Raw genomic sequence first — 11,733 nt, forward strand, 5'->3', positions numbered from 1 at the left:
TATTGCGGACAAAAAAATCCGTCCCGTTAGTGTCCGCATTAGAGGGATTCTACTGTATTCAATTGTTGTCATTGCATGCTTAGTAATAGCAATTTATTTTCAATTTTTTGCAGGTTTTTTCCATCAACCATTGGTGAGCACCAAGCGAGAGAGGCTCGAGAGGCAACGACGTGGGGGTGATGGGCGTGGCGGGGGGCTGACGAGAGAGGGGGAGGATGGGATGGCCGTCCCCTCCCCTCGTCCTGCTGTGTCTGCTGGGCCAGTGCTGGGCCGCCTGCCGCCTCTCCCAATTCGCCTGCGACAACGGACGCTGTGTCGAGTCTGGAAGGTTCTGCGACGGCAACGACGACTGTGGAGACTTGAGCGACGAACCGCCCGCCTGCACAAGTCAGTCGCCAAAAAATATTTTATTTATTCCGGCCCTCTAACCTTGATACCTACCCGAAATTGTGCTATGAATTTCAAAGGAATGTGAAACTCTTTAATAATGCATACCATCTACCTGCAGCGGCTAGATCCGCCGTTAGCCGTATTTCCCATAGTGATGCCGTCATATATACTTAAAATTTATAGAGTTGATGAAAAAGTTGAAAAAAAAAAAGGGCATCGACATAATACTTTACCGATTTTTTGTCGCTAAGTTGGTGAAAAACCGTCAAAAGGCACCTTTGGCAGAAATTTATCACGACTTTTCAAACTTAACAGGTAATTATTGTCACTTGACCATCATCAAGGTCACATGACAATCAACGACAATTCGAACGGCATCCCTTAGTCGGACATAAATAGATAGATAGATACGAAGTTACGATCAGAATTAAATAGTTAGAAAGAGCCCGTTTACATTGACCAAGGCACACTGCGGGCATTTTCAAACCGCGAATAGAAATGTCCCCAAAAACGGGGGATAAGTAGATGATTGCAGGTAAAGTTCTAGATCTGCTGTCATGTTCATTGTCGTATAGTTCATTGGTGATTTTGAGCAACTGCGGTTTGCAATGTAAAAGAGCGATGTCGGAATTCCCTACTTCCGACTTTTAGCCGGTTCGTTTCATTTCTTTTTAAAACTCGTTTACGTTTTCTTGTATCACGACTTATATTATATCACCTTATTCCTTACAAAATAAAGGGCACTGTGTGCGTGTTTCTCTTTGGTTCCTTTTGATAATTAACCCATACAATATAGTCCAGTAGCAGTAACAAATAACTATTTGAGATCTCTTTACAAAAGCGTAAAATTATGAGCAGTAAATATCTTTTGAAGTGCCTGCTTCTATAACTGTTATTTTTTTAAGTTCAGCAATATAGAACACAGGTAAATAATTCACTTTGTTTAAACATTAACTACGCATTTTCGTGTGTTCTTTGTAATGTCTCAGTGAAAAGCAACCTAAACACGTATTAGTAAAACCAGTAAGCGTTCAGTCTCCACTAAACAATTTTGTTTTGGCGCACAAAGAAAGCTTTATTTCCTCTATAAAGATAAGAGTGTTCTATGTACAAAGCTTAGGTATCTCATCTTCTATTTGCCCCAACGTAATTTAAATATGGGGTAATGTCTAAAGGGGAATATTTCATTTGTTTTGATGAGGGAAGACTTTTGATGTTCATATTTTATTTTTAAAAAATATTTCCATAAAAAAAAGATGCCACACTTCATAATTTTATCTTAACCCTCGATCATTTTACTGATAAGAGTAACATTGTTCATACATTCCTTTTTCGATGGCAAGTTACATGTGGTGTAACATACCAGGATTCTACAACTTAACCCCATTTGGAAGACCTGCCTGCAAATAAAGGCAAAAATCTGCTCTGCAAACTCATTGTGTATAGCATGTAAATGCTGCTTGTGGAAATATTCACCTGAAAACGGCTTTTGAAAAAAAAAAAAATTAAACCTGTACCCATAAAATAGTTAACGAAAAAAATTATCCCATATAAATACAGTTCACAGCTTACGACAACCTTTCAAATGATGTGAAAGTTTGTATTTATCCTTTATGTATATCATAATTTTAGTAAAGACAAATAAATGAATCTTAATAAATGAAATTTGGGCTCGTATTCAAACTCCTTGCTAATAAAATAGCAGTACTGCATGAGTTTATTCTGGAGAGAAATGGATTTTCATTTACTGAATGCCATTAACGAAATATCACTTTTAAAAGTCTTCCAAATCGGAAGATGGGAAAATGAAAACCTTAATTAGTCCAGGAAATATTTTAAAAATACATTACGACAAATAATAAATAAAATGCGAGCTCCGTATAGAATCTTTTTAATGGAAAAGTTTTAAGAACTTTCCAAGAACCATAAATCAAAAACCATACGTACAACTGATGCTTTTAATCCTTCAAAATTTTCTAAATATAAATCCATTTCGCAGTCTCTCCAACAATAAGATATGATGTACGATAGAGGGTCAAATTTCATGTTTTTATCTTTGCTTGCGTTGCCTAGTACTACGTTCTTTCATTAAAAAGATCAACTGAATCTGTGAAGATGTATTTCACCTCCGCGCGAAGTAACTGTCAGAGAAGCAAGCCATAAATACGATCAGGCCTTACAAACTAGCTCGCTAATGAGTTGGGTTGGAGGAAGACCGCGTTTCCTTTTCCTGCTTTGCTCTTAGCGTGTGATGGATGGCTTGTTAAATGCTACAGAAGCAGAGTAGCCTTTACCAGGAGAATCTTAATGTGATTTGAAAATGGAGATTTTGCATATTAGACGAATTTTGTAGTGAGAAAGAGGGAGAGATCGATGTGTTCATGCGAATTGAACAAATCTGTAATTGACTTTATTCTGTGATTGTTACGCTTGATTACAAGTGTGGCAAAAAAGTTTATTTTTGTAGTACTTAAAAGCTTTTTGGGCACACTTAAAACGTCTTTTGCTCTTAGATAACGTTCAGCTGTCAATCAAATAATTTTTGTAATTTATTCCTGTACTGTAGTGTACTGTAATGTACTACTTTGTAATGTACAAGTATGGTGTAAATGAACTTTTACTTTGATGCATTGGGATGTATACTGAAAAATTAAATGTATTTTATTTGGCTAATCAGTACCAAACATTTTAAAGGTATTAATCATATGCAAATTTTGTATATTAGTCCTGAATTACACCAAGAATTTTCAGAGTGTATTTCATCTACTAAACAATCTTTTGTGTAAAAATAAGTGCAAACGTTCTATACGAGGTTTATTAAACTAAAAGCTAAGGAAAATAACCTGTACATGCTGTCTTGAACAACTTTGATGAGTCAATGCTTAAGGGTATGTATTTGATTTTGTATTTCATCGGTTTCTTTGCACACGAGTTAATACTTTTAATATCCGTATTCTATTTCTAAAAAATATTACATCCAAGAAAAGTGTTTTAACCAAAAATGAAATTCCACACACTACATTTCTTAGCTTATCACCTTATCATTTTACAAATGAGATCTACACTTTTGCTACACACTACTATCCAAGGCAAATGACGCGTAGTGTAACGAACCTCGATTACAAAATATTTTAGGAGATTTTGGATTTTGAAGCATAGTGAAATAGCGGGTCAAAGTGAGAAATGGTGAAATACTGACATACATCTCTTGTAATATTTTAACTAAATAGTAACACATGCCGTCTATGCCAATCAGGGAAAAGTTAGCCCTGAAGATGAAAGCATATGATGATAATACAAGCAATTTGCAAAAAAATGATACGCATATTGAACAGTTTTGTTATAAGCTAACAATTATTTTTGTTATGAAACTTATAATCGTGTTATTAACACTGGAAATAATAACTGAGGCCTACTGATATTCGGTGCAGTATTTATTTATTTATTTATTTAATATTAAGCTTTTTTCTATTTTAAAAGTTTTGTGCAATTAGTCAAGTGCATGCAGGTAAGTAAAGGGGGTAAAGTGAAATAATTATTTTTGTTTAGCTATTGAATCATTCATTAAACCACTGACGTATTTATTTTTGAATTATTTCAATTACATTCTTTTGTTGAATATTTCACGTAGTTATTCATTCATTTACTTATATCATAATTCATTCAATATTTTATTCACTTATTTATTTTTTCTCATCTAATTATTTTCTTATTTCTTCGGTTATTGTTTTATTATCCAATCACTTATTCATCAATTCCTGAATTTAGTCATTTATTTGATCAAACATATATTAAAGTGAAAACTAAAAATATTTAATTTTTCACTTTTCCCCAATGGAAAAAAGCTGATTTTTTTTTCTTTTTTATTTGCGTACTAATTTACTACTTAAAAAATGTTTCAATACAAGTTTTATCATGAAAAATGCTGTTATTTCTTAATGTACTGTAGTTGTCATCACTTGCCCCATATTCCCTAAGATATAACCCATAATAGTAAAATACTTTTTGTTCATTGTAACATTTGCCTTACCACATTTTTATTTTCAGATTGTAACCGAACTTTTTTTGCGGAGGCGAATGTAAAGACACCTTTACGCATGACGACTCCCTTCCAGAGACCCCTACCTTATGTCTGCAATATGAATTTCGTTGCGGCGGGCGGTCAGTATGGTGACATTGTCCAGCTGACATTCCTTTCTTTTCAAATAGGAACTCTTGAGCAGGATGAGTAAGTACTCCTCATAAAATCTAATTTTTACATCTTGCTTGATTTTTTTCTGAAATCAAAATATTCAAGAGAAATCTGTAAGCAAGAAGCGGAATCTTTTTTAATATGTGCTTTTTACTTCATTTTTTTAAAAAAAAAGGAAGTATTGTATTCGCGAAAAAATTTTCACTCAAAAATCGGCCTTAATTTCCATTTTCCTCACCTCCGAATAAATGTTTTTTTTTTTTTTTTTTTTTTTTTTTTTCGCCTCGACCACATGTGCTATGCCTAGGAAAGTACAGACACCCGAAATATCCGTTTTGACGATCCCCGAGATAATTACAACGAGTTTTCTCGTGACGTCCGTATGCATGTGTGTATGTACGTATGCATCTCGCATAATTCAAAAACGGTACATCCTAGAAAAGTGAAATTTGGTACATCGACTCCTAGTGGGGTTTAGTTGTGCACCTTTCCTTTTGGTTGCATTCAGATGTTCCTAAGGGGGTCTTTTACACCTTTTTGGAGGGAAATTATTGTTCATTTCAATGCTAACTCAAGTGGTGTTATAATTTGTCAAACACTTGGCGCTCGCCAAGTTTTGTCGCCAACTTGGCGGAAACTTTGGCTTTTTTTCTTAATTTTTAAGCTTGGTTTTAATTTGGCCAGAGTTAACCACTGAATCACATTAAAATTGCCAATAATGTGGAAATAAATCTGTGTAAAACGTTTTTTTTGCTTCGGTTCGCAAGAAACTAGGGGTGAAAATATTTAGTATTTCCTTGCTTACTCCAAGGCGCTATTATCATTAAATTGGCGTAAAAGGAAGTCATGCGATCAGTCACATGTCAGCTCGTTTTTTATCGATTTTACCTCCGTCGTCGTAGAAGGGTTTGATAAAATCTATGTGTGATTCTCCAAAAACCAGAAATTTTCGAAACTAAAATTCATTAAAAGTAAAAGGGCTCTGAATTTTGTTAAAAATTATGCTTAGTATTTTAGAGAAGTTTAAAAAAGGGACTCACTTAGACCCTATTACATTTTAGCTATGATTCCCTGTTGTGGAAAATGCCAGGAGAGTGACACGTTTGTGTACCACGAGGGTGACATTTTACTCTTTTTCTTACACTGACCCTGTTACCATATCTCCGAGCTATATTTAAGGTTATTTTTTTTTATTCTGATATTTTACTTAAGTTACACATAACAGGAATAATAAAAAAAACTTTTATGTAAAACAAAAATATTGTCTAGGAGAGTGACAGCAAACATGTTACATACCTCAATTTTCAACTTCAAAATTACGATAACACCACCGAGAAACTCAGTAAATCCAATAAAATATTAAGAATTAAGAGTTGCTATACATAACATTCAAAATTCCCTCTTTTCACCTGAAATAATAGAACTCATTGTTAGGTCAAACGATTAACACAAAAACTATGAAAGAAACTTTGAAATTTCTTGATTTCTTAAATACGTAAACGAACTAAATTAACATTATTTTATACCTTTAAGTATGCATAATTTAACATTTAAAATTTGGTTTGCGAAATTGATATAAAATTTTGAAATAATTTAAGTGCGTTTGAGAAAAATTTTTGGACAAGACAGGAGAATTACTTTTTGGTTATATAACAATTTTACGTTAAAGAAATCAGTTATTGTTTCCATGTGAGTGGAAATACATTGCGAGAGTTATATCTAAGAACTAAACAAGAAAAAAGAGGGAGTCAAGCAATCTTTGTTCTGTTCTTCCAGCACCTGATATTAGGATTTCGGAGAATGACCCACGTAACAGTACGAAAAGTGTTCATAAACGACTTTAATTATGATTTTAAAACTATCCAGTATTTTCTTTGGAGAGGATGTTTGAACTTCTTCTATTGCAACAGTTATGACATCAAATTCAGCTAATTCCTAGCTGCTAAATATTTTTTTCCGTATTCGGTATTTCATTTTCGTATTTTAATATTTGTTTTCCGAAAGAAAAATGATTCAGCGAAATACATTATGCACTGGTATTTTCGCCGAACATTTTAAAAAGAATAATCTTAATTTTTTAATTTAAAACAGTCAAAGCAAAGGAAATGTACCAGATCTTCAAGAACCTGAATGATACTTTTACTTTTCAGAAGTCTCTCTCCAGCCTGTTTGAAAGGATATCTGCAAATCATAGAGCCACCAGCAATGACAAGTGCTTTGCGAAGTCAGCAAACGAGGGGCTTCTCCCAGCTTATGTCTGCTTTGAAAGAACCCACGGAGCAATTGTCTTCCCTCTTCGACACCACAAGGGGGACTCCGGAATTCGGTCGTTTGTGCGGCGATATGATTGGCAAAAGTGCAACCTTTTACACCGAGGGCAACAATGTCACATTACGTGTCGTCATACCAGGAAAAACTGCCCTACATCCTTTTTCATTCAGTGTTTATCTAACGTACAAATATTTATCCAAAGACATGATATCACAACCGACTGGATCACAAACGTCGCAACCAACTGTGCAACATGAACAGCAACAGCATCATCAACAGCAGCAGCAGCCACAGCAGCAGCAGCATCCAGCCGCTGTCAACACACCAGTGCTCATAAGCAACAGCAACTATTACGGGACGAGGCTTATGAACACTTATTGTGACAGAGTACTTGTTAATTGTGATCGCAAGCGTTGTTCAATTCGATCGCCTAATTTCCCAGGATTTTATTTAAGAAACATTACTTGCCATTTTTGGGTAAGACAGGATCACGTGCCACACGGCAAGCATGCGAATATTGTGCTATCACAGACTAACGAATACAAGATATCGCTTTACACTGGAAGGTCAAGTCCCATGTCGTTCCCTCATGTGTCTTTAACGGAAGAATGCCATAGTGACGTCATCAGGATATTTGATGGACCTAGCACGACATCACCACTTTTGATTGAGTTTTGTGGAGCTGGAAATCTTCCTGAAGTACGTAACATATTTTATATTAGGCACTTTATTATAACACTATGTAAATAAAACATAATTTTCAGCTATCTTTCCAAAAATGTTTTGCTTTTTTTATGGAGTATGGTTGAAAAAAATGCTTGATTACTTTATTAGTATATCACATACATTACGTTAATACACAATATGGGCAAGGTCGTCACTTCATAAACTTTAATATTAACCGAATTCAACTGTGCTGTAATTAGGAAATTCAATGTTCGTTAAAAATTAGTGGCATTCATTGATTGTGCGGTCTTTTTGCAGATTGAAATGAAGCCTTATTTCATATAGAGCTTTGCACAATTGCTATGCTTAATTGATACTTTTATTTTGAAGGTTAGTTGTGCTTCTTGTCTTTTGATTACGTTTTTTCCCAGTATTTCGAGAGTTACACTTTCTGTACAACTTGATATGGTTGGCAATTCTTAATTTAATCAACTCTTCACCTATTAGTATTTAATGCATAAAATATTTCTTTAATAAATTGTCAAAAACTTGACGCTTCCTAAAAAATTTGTTTATGCAGGGTCCGGCACTTCAACCTCCGTATTAGATGCGGTGTGAGTTGTCTAGAGGATACGGTAGTGGAAGTTGTAAAGAGTGTCCCAAAATTAACACAAGCTTTGAATTTGACACCATTTTAGCCGTAAATTGTTGGCAGCCATGAAAAAAGATAACTTTAACAGCTGAGAGTTTAGGGTTGGTAAAAATGGAGTTTTATGGAGCCATACAGCCAGTGCAACACTTCAATTACTGCATGAGGCATTTCCTGGTTGTGTACTCTCTTGAATAGATGATTAGAATTAGCACTCTATATCGTTTGATTTAACATAATTTGATTTCTGCTTATATCGCTATCGTTATTTGAAGTGAATGTCTATGTCAACAATCCCACAACCTCCCGTACATAACCGTGTTGCGATATCCAAATACCAAACAGTGATTACTTGACTAGCCTCAACTTAAATTATTTTTGGAAAAATAGTTCAATAATGAAACCTTATTATTGTATTGTATAACACGCTCCGTTTTTAATAACTCTAAACTCTCATCTGTCAAGTTGTTCTTTTTTCAGGGTTGCCAACAATAAACAGCCAAAAGGGCGGGAAAATAAAATCTTGCATCAATTTTGGGACGCCCTTTGCAGTATATGTGTCATTTACTGTAGTAGCAAATAGCATCGTCATGTGTTCTGGAGAAGTTTACTCACAATGGTGGTTTTTTAATTATTACTCAGTAAGAACTTAGCATTTGACTTGAATTGGGTCTACATGATCTTGTTCGGATGAAAAAAATATTCACAAAGTGAAAATCACCACGCACATTTTTTCTTCCTGTCAGAAATTCATGGGGTGCTACATGTTTCAGTGCTAAACGTTTTGGAAATTAATGGAGGAATGCTCAGAAGATAGAGGATGTGCCACTTTTTTCATTGTTGTAAAGGTCTGAGAACGTTGAGGCGCTTTTTCTGTTTGGAGTAATTAATATGATTTCAAAATTTGATTCCCAAACATGAATCCGGAATATGATTATTTCGGCCAAATTAGAACCAAACGCTAAATGCTGGCTAAGTAGCAATCAGAAAACTACCATTACAAATATACTTCTCCATAATACATGACGGTGTATTCACTTACCACGCCATGCCATTGCTACTATTGCAAAAAGCACACATTCTATCGAAACCGCTCCACCACTATATATTCATCATAACTCACACAGCGCCCTCTCCAGATACAGGAAGCAGATATACCAGATCCTATATACATTTTATTGATTTAAAAGCAAAAATAGTTCATAAAGTTTAGTCAAATAACTAAAAGAAATGTATTGGTAAAATTAATTCCATTGAGAACACTTACAAAAACTGCAACAGGTTGGTGAAATTGACTGAAGTATAGCTATATATAGTTTGCATTCTTTGTTATATTAAGACAATACTAAGTAAAAATTTTCTACTCTAGAAAGAAAAGGGTAAAATTACAAAGGAAACAAACAAATATATGATGAAAAAAAACCCTACATTCTGGAAGTTAGTTGACGCTTAAACGATTTATGTAGTTTTGAAAAACCACATCGTAATGTTACAAAACGTTTAAGTTCAACGTATTCAATTTGACAACAAACTATTACTAATTTAAGGAATTTCTGAAAAATAATTGTGCTAAACTGGAATGAAATAAAGGCTATATTTTAAATTCAAATTAATGCAATGTTTGTTTTTATTTCGATGCTTACGCAAGATTGTAATTTATGCTTTATTTTTAGGTGATATCAAGTAGCCCTGAAGTTTTAGTGCAGTTATATAGTGCACCAAACCAAGTGATGCACAACTCATATGCAGAACTTAATGTTGAAGTGCGCTTTTCTGACACCATGGACTACAGAGCGCACAACGGACGATGTGACTTTACCATTGACGGCTCGAAAAGACGCCATGGACTTGTATATAATCCTAGGCATACTGTTCCTCGAAACACAACTTGTTCCTTTCGGCTACAGGGAGAAAGTGCCCATGATCGCGTGTGGTACTACTTCTTGTCATATTTTGTTGAAGACAGACATCCGTGGTCAAGAAGAGAAACTTGCGAAGTAGGAAAATTAGAAATTTATGAGCTAGGCAGTAGTTCTAGGAAAAGAGACGCAGCGGCTCTGCTTGTCACTGGTGATTTAGATGAAGACACGGCAGAAAGAATGTCTGTGGAAAGAAGGAATGATGAGCCTTCTTATAAGTTCTGTGAAAAGACTTCACCGAAAGTGTGTGCGCGCGCGGGAGAAAACACAGATTATGTCCCAGTCCGTCCATGTAAGGTTCCCCACGAAAGCTACTTGTCACGTGGTCCGGGTTTAGTCATCCGGCATAATGTTTATACAACACCCGAATTATCATCAACTTCCAGCAGTTCGTTCACTCTGCGATATGAGTTTGTGGATATGAGGCAGCATGGTATACCCGTTGCTGGAAGTCCATCTTCTTGCAATCGTCGATTCGACAGTCGTACGAACCATATCGGTACTGTCTCATCCCCTAAGAACATTTTCCTGTTCGGTAGGGGTGGTTCAGATAACATTTCGTGTTCTTACGAATTCATTGGACTGCCCAGTGAACGTGTTGTCTTGACATTCACGGATATACGACTGCAGTCCTCAAACTGCGAACACTTCTACGATTCTGTGGTTCAAAGACATACGTGCAAAGTTTATAGAAACACGGGAGGTGTTTTGCGAACAGCTGTGATTAACGTTGTGGAGAAAACAACGGGGCACGTGCAATCTCCTCTTGCATGTTTTTGTGATTTGAGATCGCAGCCGAGACGACCACTTGTTATTGAATCAGTGACAAATCATGTGTTTGTGTCGTTTTCAGTGAGTGGAATGACTCCTTTTGATGACTTCAAACAATTTGGATTTGAAGCTGTGTATGAGTTTTTGCCTATTTCATTATGCGAAGCAAATATTCGGCGCAAGAATGGATCCAGTGAAGGTGAAGTAAGTGCAACTTATTTTTGCTATCTAAAAATGCAGTGCATAATTAAATGTGCTATTTTTATGCACTGTTAGCCTTATGCTTAGATAATTTTACGGCATTAATAAGAATAAATAACATGTTTAATGTTATAATTAGGGACCAAATTTATGACCTTCAAAAATGCCTCTTTGTTTTTTGCCCTATTCAACTTGCTGAATAAGGTAAAATGTCTGCAAAAAAATCTTAGCAATTTCAAAAATTTTCATTCCAATACTTCTAGATAAATTAATTTACTTACTGCGTTAGATTTATTTTGCCGCATGTATGTGAAATACATGTATGCTCAAAAATATATATTGAGGATATAGTTTATATATACAAATTAAAAGTTCACAATTTGTTTCGATTTTCTGCAGCTGCTGCTATAATTCAGTTATGAAAAATATTTTTTGTGGAAATAATATTTTATTATGGATAAACTAACAGAAACATTACATGAACTCCTAAAAATAATGAGTTGGATAAACAAAATTTAAGCTCATATTCTCTCAATTTTGGTTGACGCTTTGTCCCTCGACTAAGTAGAAAAATAAACAAAATATATTAGTCGTCAGACGAACTTGAATATTGTCTGCAAATCTGAACATCTGCTGAGATGACGACAGTGGTGCAAGCAAAAGCAAAGTGAAAG

General features: G+C 35.0%; 1 protein-coding gene across 1 annotated transcript in view; it reads left to right on the forward strand.

Annotated features, from left to right (window-relative positions):
* The first annotated feature begins 215 nt into the window (after positions 1-215).
* LOC129223218 (uncharacterized) overlaps positions 216-11,733 on the forward strand; it is a 14,612-nt gene continuing 3,094 nt past the window's right edge. The window contains exons 1-4 of the mRNA XM_054857782.1: positions 216-387; positions 4,438-4,618; positions 6,733-7,552; positions 9,842-11,062. Coding sequence (XP_054713757.1) covers positions 216-387; positions 4,438-4,618; positions 6,733-7,552; positions 9,842-11,062 — 2,394 coding nt within the window. The remainder of the gene's footprint in view (positions 388-4,437; positions 4,619-6,732; positions 7,553-9,841; positions 11,063-11,733) is intronic.

This window comes from Uloborus diversus, chromosome 5 (genome assembly GCF_026930045.1).
Source record: "Uloborus diversus isolate 005 chromosome 5, Udiv.v.3.1, whole genome shotgun sequence".
Taxonomy (NCBI): Eukaryota; Metazoa; Arthropoda; class Arachnida; order Araneae; family Uloboridae; genus Uloborus; species Uloborus diversus.